Source organism: Ranitomeya imitator, chromosome 2 (genome assembly GCF_032444005.1).
Source record: "Ranitomeya imitator isolate aRanImi1 chromosome 2, aRanImi1.pri, whole genome shotgun sequence".
Lineage (NCBI taxonomy): Eukaryota > Metazoa > Chordata > Amphibia > Anura > Dendrobatidae > Ranitomeya > Ranitomeya imitator.
In genome coordinates, this window is record NC_091283.1 from 279216283 (window position 1) to 279244114 (window position 27832).

The following is a 27832-nucleotide window of genomic DNA, read 5'->3' on the forward strand; positions in this document are numbered from 1 at the left end:
CTCTCAGTAGTGAGTCTCCCACCACCACCACTCTTCGTTGCTTCTTGGCTGTACTTTTTGCTGTCACTTGTTGCTGTGTGCCCTTTTCTTTTTTGCTTGCTGGTATTGCTTCATTCTTAGGTGTGCCATCTTCATCCTCTACAAAGATTTGATATCGGTTCTTCAGTTGTGTGGTTGGTGATTTCTCCATGGTCTTCTTGCTTCTTTTGGTCACATGCTTCCACTCATCTGCTTTTGGAGGTTCTCTGACACTTTTTGCACCTTCTGTGACCAGTAGAGATGCTTCTGTTCTGTCTAGAAAGTCTTCATTCTCTTTGATGAGTTTCAAAGTTGCTATTCTTTCTTCCAGACCCCGCACCTTTTCTTCTAAAAGGGCCACTAGTCTACACTTCTGACAGGTGAAATTGGATTCTTCTTCTGGTCGATCTGTGAACATGTAGCACATGCTGCAGCTCACCATGTAGGTTGTCACATCTGCCATGTTGCTCCTAGATCCTGCTGACTTGCTGTGTGTTTTCCTTCTTGTGTAATCTACTCAGCCAAGCTCTCTTGCAATAATGTCCTACAGGCAAAAATTCGCGCGCCTTATGGCGCGCGGTTTGGTGATGCTTTCGAAGCAGCTGGTCCCGGCTGTACCCAACGATCTTCTAGCTTAGGGAGACTTCGCTTCTCCCAGAAGGCACCTGGAATATGCAAATTAGCCTCCTGAAGCTTGAATCCCTGGTTTGGTGATGCTTTCGAAGCAGCTGGTCCCGGCTGTACCCAACGATCTTCTAGCTTAGGGAGACTTCGCTTCTCCCAGAAGGCACCTGGAATATGCAAATTAGCCTCCTGAAGCTTGAATCCCTGGTTTGGTGATGCTTTCGAAGCAGCTGGTCCCGGCTGTACCCAACGATCTTCTAGCTTAGGGAGACTTCGCTTCTCCCAGAAGGCACCTGGAATATGCAAATTAGCCTCCTGAAGCTTGAATCCCTGGTTTGGTGATGCTTTCGAAGCAGCTGGTCCCGGCTGTACCCAACGATCTTCTAGCTTAGGGAGACTTCGCTTCTCCCAGAAGGCACCTGGAATATGCAAATTAGCCTCCTGAAGCTTGAGTCCCTGGTTTGGTGATGCTTTCGAAGCAGCTGGTCCCGGCTGTACCCAACGATCTTCTAGCTTAGGGAGACTTCGCTTCTCCCAGAAGGCACCTGGAATATGCAAATTAGCCTCCTGAAGCTTGAATCCCTGGTTTGGTGATGCTTTCGAAGCAGCTGGTCCCGGCTGTACCCAACGATCTTCTAGCTTAGGGAGACTTCGCTTCTCCCAGAAGGCACCTGGAATATGCAAATTAGCCTCCTGAAGCTTGAATCCCTGGTTTGGTGATGCTTTCGAAGCAGCTGGTCCCGGCTGTACCCAACGATCTTCTAGCTTAGGGAGACTTCGCTTCTCCCAGAAGGCACCTGGAATATGCAAATTAGCCTCCTGAAGCTTGAATCCCTGGTTTGGTGATGCTTTCGAAGCAGCTGGTCCCGGCTGTACCCAACGATCTTCTAGCTTAGGGAGACTTCGCTTCTCCCAGAAGGCACCTGGAATATGCAAATTAGCCTCCTGAAGCTTGAATCCCTGGTTTGGTGATGCTTTCGAAGCAGCTGGTCCCGGCTGTACCCAACGATCTTCTAGCTTAGGGAGACTTCGCTTCTCCCAGAAGGCACCTGGAATATGCAAATTAGCCTCCTGAAGCTTGAATCCCTGGTTTGGTGATGCTTTCGAAGCAGCTGGTCCCGGCTGTACCCAACGATCTTCTAGCTTAGGGAGACTTCGCTTCTCCCAGAAGGCACCTGGAATATGCAAATTAGCCTCCTGAAGCTTGAATCCCTGGTTTGGTGATGCTTTCGAAGCAGCTGGTCCCGGCTGTACCCAACGATCTTCTAGCTTAGGGAGACTTCGCTTCTCCCAGAAGGCACCTGGAATATGCAAATTAGCCTCCTGAAGCTTGAATCCCTGGTTCGATTCAGGCAACATCCTGTGGCAGGGGGTGTTGCAGGGAGAAGACACAGGGGGGTCCCTGTCAGGCGTGGGAACCTGGCAGGCACCTAGCGACCAGAATAGAACGTTACGGAACCGCACCTGCACACCCCACGGCGGTATCCTAAGAAAGAGACACGAAGCGAAGGATATTGTGGAACAGTGAGAAACGAGATCAAGCACAAAGGAGAGCCAGTAGGAGTCGTGCCGTGAGACCGAGGCAACATCCTACTGAGGCGCGTAGCCGGTGGCCGGAACACCGAGGGAGTAACTGACTCTACGCTTTACTTCAAACTCCGCAGGACAGTTAATTATAGGTTGGCTGTCTCACCTAAACACCTACAAAGACATAGGGGGCAACAGTGGGAGAAGGGCGTCTCTAGGGTCCCAAAAGAACTCCAGGCCTTCCCGTCATACGGGTGCGTCCTAGCCATAACATACCTGGGGGACGTTGAACTAGAAACATCTGGAATGAATTAGAAAGAATGAACGAACGAGAGCAGAAGTTGTGAGGACTATTCCGAATGCTCAGCAGGGTAGCACTACAAAACACAGGCGCTATTGGTAGGCAACGATTTCCACCTGCAAAGGGAATTCTGGATGTGCCCATCAGACCGGCCGGTCTCAGATAGCCCTGTTAAACGTGCTCTGGATTGCGGATCCTGAAGTCTTCAGTAAAGAGGTAAAGAGACTGCAACCTTGTGTCCTCGTTATTGACTGCACCTCACACCATCACCATCCATCTCACTGGGAAGCCCTGGGGACATACTTCACCTGTGGGAAGGTATACCATCCAGCTGCCATTCCATCACCCCAGCGGACCCCACAGCAGCGTCGGTCACCCTGACCGAACACCACAGGTGGCGTCACGAAACCTGGACAGACTCCTATCACCTTTTATTGGACGCCCCTTAGCAGGGTCGCGGACCGGGTCTAGCCACCGTGACAGCCTCAGAACCGAACCAAAGAGGCCCGGTACCGAGAACTCATGGCCCTGTGTCTGGGGGCGCTCCAAATGTACCTGGGACGGAGTCATCCTATTGCTGTATATACATTAAATGTAAGGATACTCAGGACTACAGAACAGAAGAGAGTAAACAGAGCAGCAGTCCTCAATGTCAAGCAACTGCTGCAAAAGCAAACATGATTTTGGGGTGTATAAAAAGAGATGTGATCCCAATGTATTGTTACTCCTCTAATAATCACTTGTAAGGCCACATCTAGAATATGGCATCCAGCTTTGGTGTTACGCACAGTGTAGGAAAGACCAAGTGCAACACACAGAGATAAGGGGAAGGGAAACCAACACTAGGGAAGCAGGGAGTGGAGACCCCCTTGGAAGATCTAACATCACCCTGTCTGCACTAAGCGTCCCTTCATAGGTTCTGCACCTATTGCCAAGCAGAATACCTAATCCCTGCCTGACTCTAGCAGTAAGCCCTGCTTAGGGAAGGATGGGTGAGCGTTGGTCGATCCCCACTGTAACTAAAGACAGATGGGGTAGACAAAAGGGGAACACTTAGCTTGAATAGACTCATAGAGAAACACAGACATCCTCTAAACACCATAGAGTTAGATAGCCGACTGTTATAGCTCCAAGCCTTAACAGTGGGAAATAACACCAGTCACTCCCAGCAGCAAGCTGGGAGTTATAAACACCAAGGTCCAGGTGTGTCCATTAGAGTCGGGAGTAGGTTGCCACTGGGTCATAGAGTCAGAAGTACCAGGAAGAAGTCTGCAAAGTAAACTGCTGAGACCTTCTGCAGCCAGATGCAGTGTGACAGTCTGCTTCCTCTGACACACCCTTGACATTTGGGATCTATATTGCAAAAAGATATTCAAAAGTTAGAGTGTGATGCTTAGTCACTTCTCAAGGAGAAACCATGAGTCTGGATAGACTAGGAGACTGAGATCAATAGCCAAGAGGGTAAGTCATTATCAGAGGGAATAGACAAAGGTGTAGTTAGGTAATGGTCTGTGATCAAAATACCAAAAGAATAGCGGATCAGAGCAAAGAGGATAGACAAATGGTTAGGTAAGGTCAGGCAGTGATAGATCAACAAGCAATGCACTGGGCACAAGAAAACAAACCACATTGAGTTGAAGCTATGGCTGGCAACGATCTGGGACTGCCAGCCCAGTTAAGTATCTGAGTAATCAAGGGAACAGGGAGAAACTAATGAGTGGTCAGCACCTCCCAGTTTCAGATTGGACGGCCGAGCTGTCAATCAAAACAGCCTGCTCATCATGACCCTGCACTTGACTGGATAAAATGAGCTATTACTGTGTCCCAAGACAGACTGAGGGGTGGAATTGTTACATAGAGTTAGTTAACAGGCCGGCAACTAGATTATTTCAAGGGATGGAAGGCCTCCCATATGATAAGTTGAGAAAAGAGGGATGTGTTTAGCTTAGAAAAAATACAATTTACATGTATAATTATATGTGTGATCAGTTCAGAGAACTTGCACGTGACTTCTTCCTTCTAAAGACCATACTAAGGACCAGGGGGGCCCTCATTATGGGTGGAAGAAAGGGGATTCCTGCAGCTAAATAGGAAAGGGCTTTTACAGTTGGAGTAGTCAGACTGTGGAATGCCTTACCACAAGAGGTAGTAAAGGCAGACATTATGACAGCTTTTAAATAAGGACTGGATGATTTCCTCGATACACATATTATGTGTTATAGTTAAATTAGTGACAAAATGTATAATTAGTGGAGAAAGTCGAACTCGATGGACCGTGGGCTTTTTTCAACCTATGTAACTATGTATATACTATGTATGAGAAGTTGGGCTTGTTTAGCTTAGAAAAAGATAACTCAGATCTCATTTACAGTATGTGTATAAATATATAAGTGGTCAATACAAAGGACTGGCACATGACTTATTCCTTCCAATGACCATACATAGGAAAGGGTTCTTTACAGCCAGACTGTGGAATGCCCTACCACAAGAGGTAGTAATCAAAGACAATATAACAGCTTGTAAAAAAGGGCTGGATGATTTCCTCTGCACACATAACATTGTGGGTTATAGATAATGTAGCAACAAAAAATGTATATTTGGTGGAGAAAGGTTGAACTTGACGGACCTAGGTTTTTGTAAAAGTGAGGGTACTGTCATAGCTCAGTGTGGGGATTCAATCCTGTGATCTATTGCTGCATGTTCGGTTCTTCTGTATACTCAGCTATTGCTTCTAGTCTTTGTTTTCCTTTCTTGGTTTGCTCCTCTCCAACTGTTTACCATTTACCCATTTTGGTTTGCCCTATTACGTTCTGTGTGGGATTTTATATGTTCATCCTTCCCTTTCCTTCACTGCACTGCCTTGCTGGCTATACCTCTTGGTGAATGTGTGTTTAAGAGTTCCAGCCCTTCAGCTAAGGGGTTTACCTTGCTTGGTAAACTTCCAGTTAAATTCTTGAATTGAGTCAGGTTGCTTTCCCTCCCAGCATCTTTTCTTCTACCACTTCTCGTTTTCTGGAAGGTTCCTTGTATTGTTAGCTCTCCTTAACTTTCCCACTCTGCCCTATTTATGTGTTTTAGTTTCTCATCCTCGGTTTTCGTTTCTTAGTTCACACTTTCCTTTCCACTTGTTGACTGTGTATTGCAGCCTCCTCCTGTTTCCTCAGGAGGTACGAAAAAACCCTCGATGGCGTATTAGGGAGTTAGGTCCAAGGTGGTATTTTTAGTTGTCCGGCTAGTGTCTTACTAGTCTGTACTGGGAACAGTTAGGTGTAGTTGTGGCAATTCCAATGTGTGTGTGTACACGTACCTGACATATATGACTGTATGCTATATGTTTTTATAAAATTGATCAGTAACATATGTACTTTCTCCCAGTCTGAGTTATTTTTGCTGGTCAACAAAATACAATTTTCCAGTAATTCATTTTTCACACTTTAGGTATCATAATGACTTCTCTCTGTGTGGGATTTTATGATGTTTATAAAGCGGTTGTCCACTATTTGGACAAACTCTCGTCATTATGCATGTTTGGTCCTATTACTATAAAAACAATTATACTTGCTTCCCATGATGGTGACGTTCCAGCGGTGTCAGCACTTGCATTCCCAGGGCTCATATGAGGTTGTTGTGTTACGTGAGCTCTGCGCCAATTCAGCACTTGTGTCACTGTCCTCAACTTCGGTCAAATCAAACATTAAACATAAGTTAAGAGATTAGCAGCAGCCCTGGCTTCTTATTGATGTTCAAGACTTCCTAAGGTGGGGATAGTGAAGCCGGCGCTCATTGGACGCAGGGCTCATGTGATGTAACCACCTTATGTGATGCCCAGGCATGTGAGTCCCAACACCTATGGAATGGCACCAGCACAGGAGGCGAGTATGGCTGCGTTTAATCAAAAACACTCAAATATATGGGATAAGAAGGTGACAACCCCTTGAAGAAGATACAATACTGCACAGTATTTCTCCCGGGTATGCCACCCTCCCTCCTCTAACTGCAAGCACTCTACCTGCCCAGGGTCCAATTCCTGAGCCCTTTACACCAGTTGAGGAGATCCCCCTTGTCCAAGTCGCTCCCCCTTACAGGCACATAGACTGGATATAGCCTTTACCTGCTCAGTTGCGGAACTGCTCGGACTGATGTGCCGCACAGGTGCCCCACGTGCTCAGTTTCTCTTCCAGCACCATCTTGGATGAGAAGAATGGAGCTGCCGCCGTTGCTCTGCACACAGCTTACATAGCGGAAGTGAAAGCACTGTGGGACCTGATATAGGAAAGATATATATCTTGGTACCATGTTAGCCAGTAGATAGAAAAATATTTAGAATGGAGAGTGCTCAGTGGTTGATACCTTTTAATGGCTAACTGAAAATCTTTGAGGACTCTCAATTCTCAATATTTTGGGACCCGATAGGCAGGTGAAACTTCAGCACTTAATAAAGCCACTCCAACAGTATGCTGCTGACACCTAGTGGCCATTCAGCTCAACTGCACATTAAATTAAGACACTAGTAGACCTAACAGCAATTCTGCACTGAATTTAAACCTGCTTATTTAGGTACAGGCTGGTGCATTTCTTGGAGCCTGCGGCGCCTTGCAGCCTGCACTTCCGGTTGGACCGCGTCCTCGGGTTACGGGCCTAACGGCTGCACCGGTGGTGAGTGGGGTCGTGCGGAGGCTGGGCAGGCCAGTGGAGGACTCTCGAGAGAGATCATCCTGGTCCAGGTGGCGAGTCAGACACTTCTTTGGCCTCCTGCTGTGCGTACACAGGGTGGTGAGGCTCTTGCTCTGTATGGAAAGTCTGCATTTTTGGCACCTACTCCTTTAAAGCAGAATAATAAGCTTACCTAAAAAGTTATCAAAGGTCAACACGGTGGGCATGGGCAGCCTTGGGGAGTCATAACTAAGACGCACTAGTTCTTTACCCACGGGCACAATTATGCACTCAAATGTATAATCAACCCCTATAGTTAGAGATGTTGGATCTGCATGTTATTAGAATAATGCGTCCCAAAACATCCACTGTTTCTGAACCAAATACCAGATCTATCTCACATTTAATGTCTCAGTGCACAAAATCAACGAGTCACGATATGTCAGCATCACAATCAACCTCGCCGAGCTCCAGAAGTCCTTCTCAGAGGTCACTGCAGACCGATACGACTCCATCAACAAACATGAGACTGATTACGATGGAAGAACTCCTAGCAACCATCCAGAAAACATTTAAAGGGACACTGTCACCTGAATTTGGAGGGAACAATCTTCAGCCATGGAGGCGGAGTTTTTGGGTTTTTGATTCACCCTTTCCTTACCCGCTGGCTGCAATATTGGATTGAAGTTCATTCTCTGTCCTCCATAGTACACGCCTGCGTAAGGCAAGATTGCTTTGTGCAGGCATGTACTATGGAGGACAGAGAATGAACTTCAATCCAATATTGCAGCCAGCATGCAGCCAGCGGGTAAGGAAAGGGTGAATCAAACACCCGAAAACCCCGCCTCCATGGCTGAAGATTGTTCCCTCCAAATTCAGGTGACAGTGTCCCTTTAAGGCTGAGCTGTCAACAGCTGTGGACAATTTTACACAAAAAATCCAAGATATTGCGCAAAGAAACAATTTTCTGGAGAAAAGGATGTATGACACTTGACGCCATCGAGTATGGCAGAATAATTGCAGGAGCAAGATGCTAGAATCGAGGTCCTGGAGCTTAAGTGCAAGAATCTGGAGAACCGTTCACGATGTGGCAACATCAGAATCAAGGGGCTACCAGAAAGTAACACCAACTTAATGGAACTGATCTCGAACCTTTTTGGTGCACTTCTGCCTCAAGCAGATCCCAACTCTTTACGTATAAGAAGGATCCACAGGGTGCTGGGAGGACCCAAACCGGACACCTCACCGAGGGATGTCGTCCTTAAATTGCACCACGAATAATCAAGAGATCTGATCCTAGCAGCAGCTTGCAACAAAACCAAATTACCAGGTGTTCCAGAGACATCTGCCCAGAGACTTTAATGAGGAGAAAAGGTAAGAAAGATATAACAATGGCTTTAATCAAAGCAAATATCAAGTAGAGATGGGGGTTCCCACACGCACTAATCTTCTCTCATGGTAACTCCACCTACTCGCAAAAAATCAGTAAGAAGGCAGAAGGGCATTAGAGAAGGCAGGCATCCTGATGCTCGATTCGGGAGCATTGCCACAGAGACAAAGACCACGCAGAGATTGGATGGAGGTTCACTGTACAAGGCCTAACAAGCAGCAAATCCATTAGACAAACTGATCCCTGAGGCCACACTCACCGACTTCGATTGGTCGTGCCTGGAAGGCTATTAAAATGTAAACATTTAGTTGAGATGGTACTTGTGGATAATACACTTTACAATCTGTAGTTAATTGGGCTAATCTTTTTCAATTATAGAGTGCTGTGCCTTTGGAGTAATTATGCCACTCCATTTTGAGCTACTAGTGTTACTGGTCCCACTGATAGTGGACAAAAACACCTTAGCCCGCATATTGGCTGTTTTTTCTAACCATTTTTCATGGTTTTCTATTCCTTTTTACCCTATTCCCTCCTAATCGAAGGTTGATGAAGACTGTACATTTAAATAGACTTGGAAGTCGACATGAAGCGATTCATCACATACATTATCATTCCAACTGACTTAATTAGATTCTCTCTACATGCAACAATTCTCCGTTAAAAAGAAGGTGCGCCTTTATGGACCACACAAAACACTCTCCTGACGTGATATTTTTTTACATAAAAATGATTTCTCTAATAATTCGTCTCCCAAATATTTTCATAAATCATTCTCGAGATTTTTCTAGCTTCCCATGATAAAAAAACAAGAAGAGTTGTTATTTTACTTCATAACTCCTTTCCATTTGTGCAAGAGGATACAATTCTAGATAACGAAGGCAGATATATAAAATACTCTGGGGAACAGTACAAGAGAAATGAGTCTGCCTAGTGGAGTTCCCATGCTCCCCCGACGATGCAAATGAAAACTATCAAATCGATTGCGAGATTATTGGACGTGGTATATCTCGATTTTTCCAAAGCGTTTGATACCGTGCCGCACAAGAGGTTGGTACACAAAATGAGAATGCTTGGTCTGGGGGAACATGTGTGTAAATGGGTTAGTAACTGGCTTAGTGATAGAAAGCAGAGGGTGGTTATAAATGGTATAGTCTCTAACTGGGTCGCTGTGACCAGTGGGGTACCGCAGGGGTCAGTATTGGGACCTGTTCTCTTCAACATATTCATTAATGATCTGGTAGAAGGTTTACACAGTAAAATATCTATATTTGCAGATGATACAAAACTATGTAAAGCAGTTAATACAAGAGAAGATAGTGTTCTGCTACAGATGGATCTGGATAAGTTGGAAACTTGGGCTGAAAGGTGGCAGATGAGGTTTAACAATGATAAATGTAAGGTTATACACATGGGAAGAGGGAATCAATATCACCATTACACACTGAACGGGAAACCACTGGGTAAATCTGACAGGGAGAAGGACTTGGGGATCTTAGTTAATGATAAACTTACCTGGAGCAGCCAGTGCCAGGCAGCAGCTGCCAAGGCAAACAGGATCATGGGGTGCATTAAAAGAGGTCTGGATACACATGATGAGAGCATTATACTGCCTCTGTACAAATCCCTAGTTAGACCGCACATGGAGTACTGTGTCCAGTTTTGGGCACCGGTGCTCAGGAAGGATACAATGGAACTAGAGAGAGTACAAAGGAGGGCAACAAAATTAATAAAGGGGATGGGAGAACTACAATACCCAGATAGATTAGCGAAATTAGGATTATTTAGTCTAGAAAAAAGACGACTGAGGGGCGATCTAATAACCATGTATAAGTATATAAGGGGACAATACAAATATCTCGCTGAGGATCTGTTTATACCAAGGAAGGTGACGGGCACAAGGGGGCATTCTTTGCGTCTGGAGGAGAGAAGGTTTTTCCACCAACATAGAAGAGGATTCTTTACTGTTAGGGCAGTGAGAATCTGGAATTGCTTGCCTGAGGAGGTGGTGATGGCGAACTCAGTCGAGGGGTTCAAGAGAGGCCTGGATGTCTTCCTGGAGCAGAACAATATTGTATCATACAATTATTAGGTTCTGTAGAAGGACGTAGATCTGGGTATTTATTATGATGGAATATAGGCTGAACTGGATGGACAAATGTCTTTTTTCGGCCTTACTAACTATGTTACTATGTTACTATGTATTATTAAATTCACATGGGGGGGTGATGCATGACCATAGATGCAACACTCGATAGCTCCAATAATAAGCGATCTGACATATCTAAGAGAGAGAAAAAAAACGTACTTCAAACCATTTTCCAATCTCATCGCTTGGTTGACACGTGGAGAGAAAATCACTGACAATTGAGAGGTTACACTTATTTTTCTAGAATTTCTCACTCATATTGTAGGATAGATTGGATCCTTCCCAATTCAGTAAATATACCATCTTTATTATTCTCGTCTTGGTCTGATCATGATTGTGTCCTATCTGTATTTAAATTAGACTTTGTAACATCACGTTTATACTAATGGAGATTGAATTAATCACTAGCACCGATCCCCAAACAAAAGTGCTGGTGGAGCAGGAACTTAAAACTTTCTTCACCTCGAATAACACCCCTGATACCTCATTAGGTAATATATGGATGGCGCATAAAAAGTATGTAACTGGTGTTCTCATCCGGATCGCATCCAAAAAAAGAGGGACAGACTGAAAGAGTAATCATCGCTAGAAAATTAACTTTATAAGGTAGAATTAGCAAATCAATCGCATCCCTCTTTATACCTAACTAAGTGAATTTATGATTTAAAGCTGAAACTAAATACATTATTGAAGGCACACACTAAACTAGGTGGACTCAAGCGAAATTCTAAAACAAAGAACGACTAAATTCTATTTTCTCTATAAAAGATGAACAGTCTCAAACTACCTCCAATCCAAACAATATCTATAAAACATTCCAAAATTACTATCAGAATCTTTATACTGATTCTACGAATTTCTCTTTGCCTAAATTAGAGGACTTCTTAATGAACGTCCCTCTACGATCCCTGACCCCAAGTTTCGATGCAACACCGCACTCTGAGCAGAAGAAATATATACCAGCTCACCCGTGATACATAAGCTGAACTTCGGGAGCACGGACCCGTTGTGTCCAGGCGTGTAGGATCCAAAAGAAGAAAAAATGTCCAGCTTCACCGAATCCGTGAAAAAATAGTTTTCTTTATTCACAAACTTGTAACAGAGTATACAAACTTCAGCAAAACCATATGGGTGTGAATCTCAACGCGTTTCTGGAGACTAAGCTCCCTTAATTATGACATCACCGCACTCTCCCATTTCTGTTGAGGAAATTAGGTCCACCATCAACAGATTGGCTGACCGCCTTATATTATAAAAATGTTTTGAATATTTTAGCTCAACATGTCGTTGCAATATGCTTGGATATGTTTAAGGGTCAGGTAATGCCCCCAGAATTCTTTTCAGCACATATTTCTGTCATCCCAAAACCGGAGAGGAATCCTCTACTTCCGAAAAGATACAGGCCCCTATTCTTATTAAATTGTGACCTTAAAATTTTCCCGGTCATTGTAGCTGATAGGATTAATAAATGTCTCCCCAGCTTGATCCATAAAGATCAAATTGGGTTCATTCCGACAAGACAATACCCGGATAATATTCGCAAAAACCTTAACCTCATCCACGCCGCTAATAAACGTAAAACTCCCTTAATTCTTTAGCTTTGGTCATAGAAAATGCATTTGACAATGTCATCTGGCCTTACATGGTCACCATTATCCACAAAATGGAGATACCACAACAATTAATTCACTTAAACTCCTCTATAACAATCCGGTAGCTTACCTCAAATTACCGTCGAACCTCCTGAACCAATAATTATCAACAGGGGATCTAAACAAGGGCCTCTATCTCAGGGGGTGTCAAACTGCATTCCTCGAGGGCCGCAAACCATGCATGTTTTCAAGATTTCCTTAGCATTGCACAAGGTGTTGCAATCATTGTGTGTGTAGGTGATTAAATTATCACCTGTGCAATACAAGGAAATCCTGAAAACATGACCTGTTTGCAGCCTTCGAGGAATGCAGTTTGACACCCCTGCTCTATCTCCCACCCTATTTGCTATTGTCATGGAAACTTTAGCTCAAAAGATACGCTTACATACAGACATTACAGGCCAAACCATAGGCAAGCATAATTACAAGGTCAGCTTATTTGCTGATGATCTCTTACTAACTTTAACAAATCCTCATATATCGCTGCCAAACCTTCTTGATACTCTTAAACACTTTGAGGAAATCTCAGAACTAAAGGTCAATGTTGATAAATCAGAGATCATGTTTCTAAATACTCTTCCTACGGTCCAAAATTCAATTTTAACTAATTTTCATAAAACATTAGGAGTAATTTTCATCAAAACTTGAAAATATCTTGAAATCCTGATGTGATAGCCAAAAACGGAGTTCATATTCGTAATCAGCAGCCAAAATTGACTTAAAATAGGTTTTAAAACCTTTTGCCAAAAAAATTGCGTTGACCAGTGTTATGAATTAAAGTGCTTATATGACCCGTTGGGAAATTACCTTATATCACAATTATATTCTGTACTCAATAAACCCAGAGACGGTTTGAAATTAAAAACCATGGAACAATGGGAAGAGGATTTGCAAATCACCCTTTCACCTCAGAGATGGTACAAATGTTATGAAAAGATTTAAAAAGGAAGTACCGTATATACTCGAGTATAAGCCACCCCTCTAATGTTGCCACAAAAACCTGGGAAAACTTATTGACTCGAGTATAAGCCTAGGGTGGAAAATGCAGCAGCTACCGGTGAATTTCAAAAATAAAAATAGATGCTCCATACCGTTCATTATGGCCCCATAGATGCTCCACATAAAGCTGTGCAATATATAATGCTCTGCACCGTTCAGTATGGCCCCATGGATGCTCCACATAAAGCTGTGCCATATGGAATGCTCTGCACCGTTCATTATGGCCCCATAGATGCTCCACATAAAGCTATGCCATATATAATGCTCTGCACCGTTCATTATGGCCCCATAGATGCTCCACATAAAGCTGTGCCATATAGAATGCTCTGCACCGTTCAGTATGGCCCCGTAGATGCTCCATATAAAGCTGTGCCATATAGAATGCTCTGCACCTTTCAGTATGGCCTCTGTTGTGAATTCCGTTCTTGGGCTCCCTCCGGTGGTTGTAAATGGAACTTTTGTGAATTCTGCCCTTGGGCTCCCTCTGGTGGTTTTGAGTGGAACTGCTGCTCCTTGGGTTTAGCTTTAGCAGCTGCTTTCACTAATCGTCTCTCCTGGCTCTGCTATTTAACCTGGCTCTAATCTTCAGCCTATGCCACTTGTCAATGTTTTCTGGCTGGATTCAAATCTCTGCTTGGATTCTCCTGGTTTCCTGACCAGTTCTGCTAAGATAAGTTCTGGCTTTGCTCATTTCAGTCCACATGTTGTGGACTTATTGTTCTGTGCATTCTATTTTTGTCCAGCTTGTCATTATGGATTGTTTCTGCTAGCTGGAAGCTCTGGGAAGCAGATTTACCCTCCACACCTTTAGTCAGGTGTGGAGATTTTGTAAACTCTGTGTGGATTGTTTTGTAGTTTTTATACTGACCGCACAGTATCCTTTCCTGTCCTATCTATCAAGCTAGACTGGCCTCCTATGCTAAAATCTGATTTCATCTCTGCGTATGTTATTTTCCCCTCCTCTCACCGTCAATATTTGTGGGGGGCTATCTTTCCTTTGGGGATTTTCTCTGAGGCAAGATAGGTTTCCTGTTTCCATCTTTAGGGGAAGTTAGATCTTAGGCTGTGCCGAGGGGTCTAGGGAGCGTCAGGTACCCCCCACGGCTATTTCTAGTTGCGCTGCTAGGTTCAGGGTCTGCGGTCAGTACAGATACCACCTCCTTCAGAGCTTGTCTCATGTTGTTCCTAAACCACCAGATCATAACAGGCCCCATAGATGCTCCACATAAAGCTGTGCCATATACAATGCTCTGCACCGTTCAGTATGGTCCCATAGATGCTCCATATAAAGCTGTGCCATATAGAATGCTCTGCACCGTTCAATATGGCCCCATAGATGCTCCATATAAAGCTGTGCCATATATAATGCTCTGCACCGTTCAGTATGGCCCCATAGATGCTCCACATAAAGCTGTGCCATATAAAATGCTCTGCACCGTTCAGTATGGCCCCATAGATGCTCCACATAAAGCTGAGCCATATACAATGCTCTGTACCGTTCAGTATGGCCCCATAGATGCTCCACATAAAGCTGTGCAATATATAATGCTGCTGCAATAAAATAAAAAAAAACACCACAGTTACTTACTGGTAGCCGGTTTTTCCGGAGCCCATGACAGCACACATGAGATGGGATCCGCCCAGTCAGGACAGGAAACCTACTGAAATAAAAGGTCGGTACCTCTCCCTCGCTTCAGTTGGTTTTCAGAGCATGAGAGGCCCCCCTGGTTAGTACACATGGTAATCTATCACATCATAATAATAACAAAAAAACACCCAGCTAAAAAGTGCGCACCAAAGGGTGAAAAAAGAAGGGAGGGAATATACAGGTGCTGTCATGGGCTCCGGAAAAACTGGCTACCAGTAAGTAACCGTGGTGTTTTCCCGTCTTCCATGACAGCACACATGAGATTTTTGGAGAAAGGAACACTTTAGGGAGGGACCACCGCTTGCAGCACCCTTCTACCAAAGGTAAGGTCAGTAGAGGAAGATAAGTTCAGTCGGTAGTGTTTAAAGAAGGTAGACGGCGAGGACCAGGTAGCGGCCTTACATATCTGATCAAGCGATACCTCTGCTTTTTCTGCCCAGGAAGTAGCCACGGCCCTGGTGGAGTGAGCCTTGATGCCTTCAGGGATCGGAATGCCACACGCAGCATAGGATAAGCTAATGGCCTCCCTAATCCACCTGGCAATAATACCTTTGGATACCCCATGACCTTTCCTGCTACCCTGGAAAGCTACAAATAGAGACTGATCCTTCCTCCACAGACTGGTTAAGGACATGTACTGTAACATAGACCTTCTTACATCAAGAGTGTGAAACCTCTCCTCACCTGGATTTTTTGGACGAACACAAAAAGAGGGTAATACAATCTCCTGACTCCTATGAAATTTAAGAACTACCTTAGGTAGATAAGCCGGATCTGGTCTTAGAACCACCCTGTCGTCATATATCTGAGTGTATGGAGGACAAAACAGACAGGGCTTGCAAGTCACTCACCCTACGTGCGGATGTCAAAGCTACCAATAGCACTGTTTTTAGAGTGAGAAATTTTATCGATAAATCTTGCAAGGGCTCAAAAGGACTCTTAGTTAGAGCATCTAAAACCAGATTTAAATCCCAGGGAGGAATTTTCTGAATTACTACAGGTCTAGACCTACTACATGATTTAATGAAACGGGCAACCCACTTATTGGAGGCTAAATTACAATGATATAAAGCTCCTAATGCTGACACTTGAACCTTAAGTGTATTGGTAGCCAATCCTAGCTGTAAGCCTGCTTGCGGAAACTCTAAAATAGCACCCACAGGAGGCTCATCCGACAAAGGTTGTCCTAAAAACTCTAGAAACCTCTTCCATGTCCTACCATAAATTCTTGACGTAATCGGCTTCCTACTTTTCAACAGGGTGGAGACTAGCTCTGGCGAGAATCCCTGTCGGCTTAGTAATGCCCTCTCAAATTCCAGGCTGCCAGATGGAAGCCCTTCACTTGAGAGTGGCATACTGGACCCTGGGTAAGCAGGTCCGGGACCGCTGGTAGGATCCATGGGTCGGTTACCGACATTTGTCTTAGGAGAGAGAACCATGGCCTTTTCGGCCAGAATGGAGCAATCAGAATCACTCTTGCCTGCTCAGTCCTGATCTTCCTCACTACAACCGGAATTAATGCTATCGGCGGAAACACGTAAGCGAGGTTGAACTTCCACGGTATGCGGAGGGCATCTACTGCAACCGGGTTCCCCCTCGGGTCTAATGAACAGAACCTCTCCACCTTCCTGTTGTGAAGCGTGGCAAACAAGTCTTTTACCGGTTCGCCCCAGGCCTGCACTATTTGCTGGAACACCCTGGGATTCAGCGACCATTCTCCCTGTCTTAGCTTTTTTCGGTTTAAAAATAGTCCGCCTTTGTGTTTTCGACCCCCTTTATGTGCAGAGCTGTGAGGGACAGTAGGTGAGATTCTGCTAATTGAAGAAGTGCCGATGTTGCCCTCATGAGTGAAAGGGACCTCCTCATTCCCCCCTGATGATTGATATAGGCTACTACCGCGTAATTGTCGGACATCACTCTGGTGTGACGACCCTGAAGGATTGGAAGGAAATGTCTTACTGCCCTTTCTACAGCCCATAACTCTCTTATATTGGATGTTTGATGTTTTTCTGTATGGGACCAGGACCCCTGTATGGAAAGGGTCCCTAGATGTGCACCCCATCCTGTACCACTCGCGTCCGTTGTGATCACGTCTTCTATCGGAGTTAGCCACTGAACCCCTGAGCTTAAGTGATCCCTTACTGACCACCAGACTAGGGAATCCCTGACGCATATCGAGAGGTGAATTTTTCCCTCCAAATGCCCTTCTAACAACCTTTGTGTTGACAGGACCTCCCACTGTAATTGCCTCAGGTGAAATTGTGCCCATTTTACAGCGGGAATACAGGATGTTAGTGACCCTAGCAGGGACATCGTCTTTCTTAGTGTCATCACAGGCTGATGTATCGCCAGTTCCACAAGACTTTGTATTTTGGATATTTTGCTCTCCGGCAGGAGACAGAGCTGACGCGTGGAGTCCAGAACCAACCCCAGGAAGGATTGAACCTTCTCTGGTGTTAATCTCGACTTGGCGACATTTACCTCCCAACCTAAAACACTGCTAGGGTCGTAGTCACTTCTTCTATTTGTGCAAGACAGTGATCCACTGATTTGCCTATTACCAGGAAGTCGTCTAGGAATGGAACAATGACTATGTCCCGGGAACGGAGGAAGGACATGACCTCTGACATTAATTTTGTAAATATTCTTGGCGCTATTGATAGACCAAATGGAAGGGCAACATACTGGTAGTGCTTGAGTTGTCCTTGGACAAACACAGCTACCCTCAGAAATTTTTGATAGTCCCGATGAATTGGGACATGGTAGTAAGCGTCTTTTAAGTCTATAGCTGCCATGAAGCAGTCAGGAAACAGCATCTTTATCGCTGAGCTTACTGGCTCCATCTTGAAGGAGTAATTTTTTATTGACCGGTTGAGTTTTTTTTAGGTTGACAATAGTCCTTAGTGAGCCATCTGGCTTTCGTATCAAAAAGAGAGGGGAATAAAACACTTCTACTTTTGGAACTTCTACTAGGACCTTTCTTAGAACTAGCCCCAATACCTCTGTTTCCAGAGCTAGTTGTTCCTCTGGAAGTTTCCTGCATGGTGTCAACACAAAAGTCTGTCGAGGTGGATGAATAAATTTTATTTTTAGTCCGTCGTCGACAACATTCAACGCCCAACGACTGGGGGAAATATTCAACCAGGCGTGAAGATAGAAAGAAAGCCTTCCCCCTCCTTCTAGCTTGGCGTCATTGGGAGGGCTTTTTTGTGGATGTGGAGAGGCCCTTAAACATGTACCCCGATCCTTTTCTATTTCTATAGTCCCAGTTTCTTCTATCTCCTGGAGATTGAATTTTCCTCTCCGAAAATAAGGCCGTCTGATATCCACTGGAAAACGAGGAAAACCTTTTCTCTTGTCGCCAGCTTTTTCTAAAATGTCCTCCAGTTTCTGACCAAAGAGGAATTTGCCATCGCACGGAATTTAGCAGAGTCTATTTTTTGAGGGTAAGTCCCCTGGGCACCCCTTCAACTACAAGGCATGTCTTGCCGTGTTAGACAATCCTGCTGCCCTAGCTGCAAGTCTTACAGAGTCTGCTGAGGAATCTGCTATAAAGGCCGCCGCTCCTTGTGCCATTGCCATATTGGCTAGGATTTCGTCTCTCGGCACTCTAGATTTCAACTGATACTCTATTTGTTGCAGCCAGACTATAAGGGAGCGGGCAACACAAGTCCCAGCTATTGCCGGTTTTAGACCTCCTGCGGCTGCCTCCCAGGTATGTTTTAAAAAAGCATCTGCTTTTTTATCTAAAGGGTCTCTTAGGACGCCTGAATCATCCAAGGGTAGGGATGACCTTTTAGATGATCTGGCCACTGCACCATCAATTTTAGGGGCTTTATCCCATATTTCTGAATCTTTTTCCTCAAAAGGATAAAGTCTCTTAGAAGCGGGAAGACTACCAGACTTTTCAGGTTTCTTCCACTCCTTTTCTATAAGGGTTTTAACTCTAGTATTTACTGGGAAGGTACGCTTCCTCTTCTCCTCCAAACCACCAAACATAACGTCCTCTACTGATCTGGACTCCTTCTCATCTTTAAGGCCCATTGTAGCCCTAACTGATTTAACCAGTTTATCTGTATTTTCAGTTAGGAAGCATGGTCGGCCCCCAACATCACTATCCGAAGAGGAGCCAGAGAACACAGAAGAGGACGAACATGGAGACAGAGGTCCTTCTTGATATTCCTCATCAGATTGAGGGGTACCAGAATCCGAAACAGTCTCTAGGACCTTGCTGCTTCTCTTTTTAAGGACTGATTTTAAAGACCCTTTAACCTCTGCCCTAATCATGGCCCTGAAGCTAGCGGCAAAGTCAGGGGATTCATCCTGAATAGTTTTTTGGATGCAGTCCGCACATAGGTTTTTCTGCCATTGGACTGCTAGCGGGGCTTTGCAGAGGGCACATTCTTTGTTCTTGGACTTGGCACTAGCCTTCCTCGGCGCCTGACAAGCAAGCAGAGAAATGTAGCCCATTACCACCAATGTGACATTCACGAAGATCACTCACCACCCACTGACACTCAAGGGTACCGGATTTTGAGTCTGATCTGGAGTACGGATAACATCCCTCCTAGAAGCTGAGGAGTCCTGCGACCTCCGAACCGGACGACTGCTGCTTCTCCTCTTAGCACGCTGGTGAGCAGACATAGCACCTGATAGGCTCTCTTGCTGCTGCGGCGATGACTGATGTGAGTGCTGCTCCATACCACCCTCCATAGCGGAGCTCTGTAGATATGAGCACTTTTCCTGTGGACTCACTCCCTTTTAAAGGGTGATCCACTCTGCTCACCGCCTCATCCGGTACAAAATTCTGCTCCTCCCCCACCTCTGCGCCCACCAGGAGACCGCCAGGAGATCCCTGCGACACTGCAGCGTTTGCCTATGGGCGCCGCCATCTTGGATCCGGCGCGCAGCAGCGACGTCACGCTGCCACGCCTACTCCCAGCGTGCCCCGCGCGCATCACTGCCAAGCACCCGGAAATCAGAGCCGACAGCAGCAGAGGGGGAAGAGAGCGGCGTGGCAGCCGCAGAAGAGCCACAGGACTCCGGACTGCCTGCCAAATGCCCGCACGTGCGCTAAGGCCCCAGGACCTGCGAACGGCACTTCCAGACCCTGAAGGCCGGCATAAAGGCATCCTGCCTGTTCTTCCAGTGCCGGGACAGGAGTGGGTGAGGGAATCTTCAAGCAAAATACCGCCGTGATTTCAGCACAAGGATTCCCCTCAGGACAGGAAACCCAACTGAAGCGAGGGAGAGGTACCGCCTTTTTATTTCAGTAGGTTTCCTGTCCTGACTGGGCGGATCCCCTCTCTCATGTGTGCTGTCATGGGAGACGGGAAAAAAAAAAATCACATACTCACCTCTCTTGCTGCCCGCAGCTCCTCAGCAACCCGTCTCGGTGTCTCTCCGCACTGACTGTTCAGGCAGAGGGCAGCGCGCACACTAATACGTCATTGCGCCCTCTGACCTGCACAGTCACTGCAAGAGGACGGGAAGACAGAGCGGCGCCCGGCGGGTGGAACGTGGACAGGTAACTATGACATACCTGCTCCCGGCGTCCCTGGCTCCTTCTCCCGGACAGATGGTCTAAGGGGGCCGCAGCCTCTTCCTCTGTCAGCGTTCACCGTTACCGCTCATTAGAGGAATGAATATGCGGCTCCACCCCTATGGGAGTGGAGTCAATATTCATACCTTTAATGAGCGGTCCCACATGAACGCTGAACAGGGGAAGAGCTGCGGCACCGAAGACCGTGGGACGGGCAGGGGGAGGGCCAGGACTAGGTGAGTATGCGACAGTCCTCTCTCCCACCCTGCCGCCGACCGTGACTCGAGTATAAGCCGAGAGAGGCACTTTCAGCCCAAAAATTTGGGCTGAAAATCTCGGCTTATACTCGAGTATATACGGTAATCAAATATTGCTCACTTAAACGTCCCTTAGATTATTCCATAGAATCCATTACGTTATCAATTCTCTGCACAATATCTATCCCACAATTCCTGACAAATGTTTCAGGGGGATCTGTTGATGTAGGAGATACACTCCACACATGGTGGACATGCCCAATAGTAAAATCTCTCTCGAAAGATGTAATAAAATTAACATTGTCCTAAAAAAGCATATTTATTACTTTAATGAGTGGTACAATGTGACCGCTGAACATAGGAAGAAGTTGCCAGTGCACGTAGACCATAGGACAGTGAGAAGCTGCCAGGGACCGCGCCGGGAGCAGGTGAGTATAACGAGGGAGGGTGAACATTTTGCGATATTCACCTGTCCCCGTTCCACCGCTGCGCGCTGCTCAGTCTTTTGCATCTTACAGCTGTGACTGTTCAGGTCAGAGGGTGCAATGACATGTTTAGTTTGCACCCTCTGCCTCAACAGCCAGAGAGCCGGAAGACACAGTGGCATACAGCCGGGGAACGGGGAAGGTGAATATCGCAAGTGCTGGGGCCTGAGCAACGAGAGGGGAGTATGTGATTTTTTTTATTTTAATCGCAGCAACAGCATATGGGGCATAATCTATGGAGCATCTTATGGGGCCATCAACCTCAATAAAGCATTGTATGGGGCATAATCTATTGATCATCTTATGAGGCCATCAAACTTTATGCCGCATTGTATGGGGCACAATCTATGGAGCATCTTATGGGGCCATTATTAACCTTTGTGCAACATTATATGGGGCATATTTTAACATGGAGCATCTTATGGGGCCCACCATTAACTGTATGGAGCATTATATGGGGCTCCTGATTCAATGTCTCAATTAATTTTACTTTTATTGGTATCTATTTTTATTTTTTAAATTTACCAGTAGCTACTGCATTTCCCACCCTAGGCTTATACTCAAGTCATTAAGTTTTCCCAGTTTTTTGTGACAAAATTAGGGGTCTTGGCTTATACTCGGGTCGGCTTATACTCAAGTAGATACGGTAATAAAGCTATATGAAAAATTTTGAAGCCACTAGATCCGATTCTTTTGAAACCTTTTGAAGTATATGGGATCCATGGATCCAAACTCAGACCGACGGTGCCTTTTCCAGAATAGTGTCACTATCTATATAAAAAAATATAACATAGACAATACTAACTGATGGATATGACGTTTGATCTACACGATATATTAGTTAACGTCAACTTAATTCTCATCACTATCGTCTAAGGTTCAATACCCCACTCTTCCCTTCCCCATTCTTCTTATTATAACACAGTTGAGTTATTATTGCTGTATATTTGATTCATACAACTTAAATTACCTAGTCAAGGATAATGTATTTTTCCTATTTAGTTTACTATATATTTCCCTCTGCGAGGGGATCCTTGAACTTTACAACCCATGCTATTCATGTTAATTTGATGTACTCTACAATAAAATTGTTGAAATTTCCATCAATCTGAACATCAAAAAGGCTTCTCCCATGTGTGACTTATCTGAGGTTTATTAAAAGTGGATTTCTGTGTAAAATATTTGCCACATTAAGAACATGAAAGAGGCTTCTTCCCTGCGTGAATGCTCTTGTGATTAAGAAGAGATGATTTCTTTGCAAAATGTTTTCCACATTCTGAACAGGAAAAAGGCTACATTGCGTGATTAGTCCGGTGTCTAACAAAATGCAATTTTCCACATTCTAAACTAAGTTTCTCCTAGGTGTGAGTTATTTGATGTGCAGTAAGTTTTGATTTCTGCATAAAACATTTACCACAGTCTGAACATGAATAAGGCTTCTCTCCTGTGTGAGTTCTCTGATGTATAACAAGAGTTTGTTTATCTGCAAAACATTTCCCACATGCTGAACATAAATAAGGCTTCTCCCCTGTGTAAGTTCTGTGGTGTCTAGCAAGAGCTGATTTATCTGCAAAACATTTCCCACATTTTGAACATGAAAAATGCTTCTCTCCTGTGTGAGTTTTGAGGTGTCTAGCAAGAGCTGATTTATATGCAAAACATTTCCCACATTTTGAACATGAAAAAGGCTTCTCTCCTGTGTGAGTTCTGAGGTGTCTAGCAAGAGTTGCTTTCTCTGCAAAACATTTCTCACATTCTGAACATGAAAATGGCTTCTCACCTGTGTGAGTTCTCTGATGTTTATTAAGATTTGATTTATGTCCAAAACATTTCTCACATTCTGAACACGAAAAAGGCTTCTCACCTGTGTGAGTTCTCTGGTGTGTACCAAGATCTGATTTCAGTGTAAAACATTTCTCACATTCTGAACATGAAAAAGGTTTCTCTCCTGTGTGACTTCTCCGGTGTTTTTTGTTAAACGATTCATGGTTAAAACAATTCTTCGCCGAGTGAATTTTTTGATGTTTAAGAAAAGACTTTTCAAGGGGAAAACTATCTCCATATTCTGAAAGTGAAAACATCTTCTTTGCTTTAGGATTAGTTCGTTTTTTAATACTGATTTTGTGACTTTGATTTTCCTTAGTAGTCAGTGATGAATCAGAAGACATGACCTGTTTCAATAGATCGGATGATAGATCTTTGCTGTGAAGGGATGATGGTATTTCTGGAGTAATGGCAATCACTTCAGTTGTATCCTGTGGGATCTCAAAATGATCTGATTTAAAAATTGAAGATGTCAGCTGTCCCTCTGATTTCCAGGGAAAGTCATCTGCCAAGAACAAAACCAATTATTTTTTAATAAAATATCCTTGAACACTTGTTTTTGAACACTCCTACTTAAACCGTTTGCAAAAATGTCAAGTTAATGTAAAAATATGGAATTATTCACCATGACAATGACAGTTCACAGGGTAATAGAAAACCTCATAGGATGAACCAGCAGAGCGTGGTGTTAAGCTATTTGTTCAATGTGCCTCCAAAAATTAACCCCTTTCTGCCACTGGACGTACTATTCCGTCCATGTGGGGTGGGCCTTAATTCCCACGGACGGAATAGTATGTCCAGCGCGATCGGCCGCGCTCACGGGGGAAGCGCGGCCGAGTGTCGGCTGCCTATCGCAGCTGACATCCGGCACTATGTGCCAGGAGCGGTCACGGACCGCCCCCGGCACATTAACCCCCGGCACACAGGCCGGATCCAAAATGGCCGCGGCATCCGGGTCCTGCACGGAGGGAGGTGGCTTACCAAGTGCCTACTCAGAGCAGGCGCTTGGTAAGCCAGCAGTCCTATAAGTCAGATCGCTGATCTGACAGAGTGCTGTGCAAACTGTCAGATTAGCTATCTGTAATGTCCCCCCCTGGGACAAAGTAAAAAAGTTAAAAAAAAAAAAAATTCCACATGTGTAAAAAAAAAAAATCCTAAATAATGAAAAAAAAATATTATTTCCATAAATACATTTCTTTATCTAAATAAAAACAAACAATAAAAGTACACATACTTAGTATCGCCGCGTCCGTAACGACCCAACCTATAAAACTGTCCCACTAGTTAACCCCTTCAGTAAACACCGTAGGAAAAAAAAAAAACGAGGCAAAAAACCGCTTTATTATCATACCGCCGAACTAAAAAGTGGAATAACACGCGATCAAAAAGACAGATATAACTAACCATGGTACCTCTGAAAACGTCATCTTGTCCCGCAAAAAATGAGCTGCCATACAGCAACATCAGCAAAAAAATAAAAAAGTTATAGTCCTCAGAATAAAGCGATGCAAAAATAATTCTTTTTTCTATAAAATAGTTTTTATCGTATAAAAGCGCCAAAACATAAAAAAATGATATAAATGAGGTATCGCTGTAATCGTACGGACCCGAAGAATAAAACTGCTTTATCAATTTTACCAAACGGGGAACGGTATAAACGCCTCCCCCAAAAGAAATTCATGAATAGCTGGTTTTTGGTCATTCTGCCTCACAAAAATCGGAATATAAAGCAATCAAAAAATGTCACGTGCCCGAAAATGTTACCAATAAAAACGTCAACTCGTCCCGCAAAAAACAAGACCTCACATGACTCTGTGGACTCAAATATGGAAAAATTATAGCTCTCAAAATGTGGTAACGAAAAAAATATTTTTTTGCAATAAAATGCGTCTTTCAGTGTGTGACGGCTGCCAATCATAAAAATCCGCTAAATAACCCGCTATAAAAGTAAATCAAACCCCCCTTCATCACCCCCTTAGTTAGGGAAAAATAAAAAAAAATGTATTTATTTCCATTTTCCGATTAGGGCTAGGGTTAAGGCTACAGTTAGGGTTGGGGCTAAAGTTAGGGTTTGGATTACATTTACGGTTGGGAATAGGGTTGGGATTAGGGTTAGAGGTGTGTCTGGGTTAGAGGTGTGGTTAGGGTTACCGTTGGAATAAGGGTTAGGGGTGTGTTTGGATTAGGGTTTCAGCTATAATTGGGGGGTTTCCACTGTTTAGGCACATCAAGGGCTCTCCAAACGCAACATGGCGTCCGATCTCAATGCCAGCCAATTCTGCATTGAAAAAGTAAAACAGTGCTCCTTCCCTTCCGAGCTCTCCCATGTGCCCAAACAGGGGTTTACCCCAACATATGGGGTATCAGCGTACTCAGGACAAATTGGACAACAACTTTTGGGGTCCAATTTCTCCTGTTACCCTTGGGAAAATACAAAGCTGGGGCCTAAAAAATAATTTTTGTGGGAAAAAAAAGGATTTTTTATTTTCATGGCTCTGCGTTATAAACTGTACTGAAACATTTGGGGGCTCAAAGTTCTCACAACACATCTAGATAAGTTCCTTGGGGTGGTCTAGTTTCCAATATGGGGTTACTTGTGGGGGGTTTCTACTGTTTAGGTACATTAGGGGCTCTGCAAACACAATGTGAAGCCTGCAGACCAATCCATCTAAGTCTGCATTCCAAATGATGCTCCTTCCCTTCCAAGCTCTGCCATGCGCTCAAACGGTGGTTCCCCCCCACATATGGGGTATCAGCGTACTCAGGACAAATTGATCAACAACTTTTGGGGTCCAATTTCTTCTCTTACCCTTGGGAAAATAAAAAATTGGGGGCGAAAAGATAATTTTTGTGAACAAATATGATTTTTTATTTTTACGGTTCTGCATTATAAACTTCTGTGAAGCACTTGGTGGGTCAAAGTGCTCACCACACCTCTAGATAAGTTCCCTGGGGGTCTACTTTCCAAAATGGTGTCACTTGTGGGGGGTTTCAATGTTTAGGCACATCAGTGGCTCTCCAAACGTAACATGGAGTCCCATCTCAATTCCAGTCAATTTTGCATTGAAAAGTCAAATGGCGTTCCTTCGCTTCCGAGCTCATGCGCCCAAACAGTGGTTTACCCCCACATATGGGGTATCGGTGTACTCAGGACAAATTGTACAACAACTTTTGGGGTCCATTTTCTCCTGTTACCCTTGGTAAAATAAAACAAATTGGAGCTGAAGTAAATTTTTTGTGAAAAAAAGTTAAATGTTCATTTTTATTTAAACATTCCAAAAATTCCTGTGAAACACCAGAAGGGTAAATAAACTTCTTGAATGTGGTTTTGAGCATCTTGAGGGGTGCAGTTTTTAGAATGGTGTCACACTTGGGTATTTTCTATCATATAGACCCCTAAAAATTACTTCAAATGAGATGTGGTCCCTAAAAAAAAAAAAAATTGTCAAAAAGGAGCAGGACGTGCCTTTCTGAGCTCCCTGGGCTGCGGTGGCAATCCGCCGGTTTATTGGCACTTTAGAGGCCCATCCAAACTGCAAAAAGCAGCAGTTCATAGCCCCTGGGCCACAGAAGCAAAACCGGGCTGCGGCGGTGAGAGAGGTGGACCGGAGCCGCGGCGCTAGATTGAGGCCTACTGCCAGGCCTGAAGCCTGCGAGGCCTGAGAGACGCCGGCAAGGCCCATCCCCGGCCGGGAAGCTTGGGACGCCTCCCCGCCTTGTGGGAGCTGCCCGGATTGTGCTTCCCTGAGAGATCCACCCTGGCCGACCGCATCGGAGGGACCCCCGCCACCGGGGCCTGGTCACTGCCGGAGACCGCCGCTCTGTGAGCCGCAGCGGCGCCACGAGACTGTGCCCTGCTCGGCCTCCTCCCGCTCCCTGGAGGCGACGTTGCGGACCCCCGGCTCGCGCTGCTGGAACACAGGTGACGCATACCTCCAGTCCCAGAGCCCTTGCTGGACTGAGCCGCTCGATCCCCCACGTGCTCTCCTCTGTGGTGTGGGCCCTGCGGTGATCGCTGCTGCCGCTGGGAGGCAGGTGGCCCATGCTAGAGGCCGGATCCCCAGGAGGCACACAGCCATCAGTTACGGATCTGCAGACAGCACACCGGATCCCTGGGGCTGCTACGCTGAACAACTCTGCCAAGGAAGACCCAGCACCCCCCGGTGGACGGCAGACCTATCAGCACCTGATGGTAAAGGTGAGAGAGAGTGGCTATACCTCTCCCTCCTGCTTGAGCTACCTGTGAGGGGAGTGGGATCTGGAGGCAAAAGATCTGTCATCCCCCAAGTCTAGGGGCACACAGCTCGTGAGAACCAGGAATCTATGCAGTGCTCTGGCTCCCACTGTAAGCACCCCACGCCACCAACCTCAAGACCTATTAACCCTTTACCATTGGCTCTAATGCAACACCTGCCTACAAAATACTCAGTAATTGTTGCAATGCCCTAACCTCCCCCTCATACAACTGCTAGGGGATTAAGCGCAGTATGCCATGTCCTAGACCTCACTCTCTTTAATACAGAATATTCATCATGGGGATCTACCTCCATCTAAATTCTTAACGCCCTCATGCCTAAAGCGCGTAGAGCCAATTCAAAACAACCTAGTAACAGGTTTGCCGCATTAACAGACTTGGACGCTGACATGTCTTGTGGACCATTTTCCCAGTTGGAGTCCTCCAACTCCTCCATGCCTGACGGAGCAGACTCTGAGATGATTCCGGCCTCCACTACTAAAACCCCAAACACCCCTACTCCGGACCAAAC

General features: G+C 45.1%; 1 protein-coding gene across 1 annotated transcript in view; it reads right to left on the minus strand.

Annotated features, from left to right (window-relative positions):
- The window catches only part of LOC138666410 (zinc finger protein 850-like), an 81605-nt gene that overhangs the window by 45968 nt on the left and 7805 nt on the right, over window positions 1-27832 (minus strand). Inside the window, exons 6-9 of the mRNA XM_069754633.1 lie at window positions 22604-23571; window positions 18487-19398; window positions 17793-18348; window positions 17520-17746 (exon numbers count right to left, since the gene is read on the minus strand). Coding sequence (XP_069610734.1) covers window positions 17520-17746; window positions 17793-18348; window positions 18487-19398; window positions 22604-23571 — 2663 coding nt within the window. The remainder of the gene's footprint in view (window positions 1-17519; window positions 17747-17792; window positions 18349-18486; window positions 19399-22603; window positions 23572-27832) is intronic.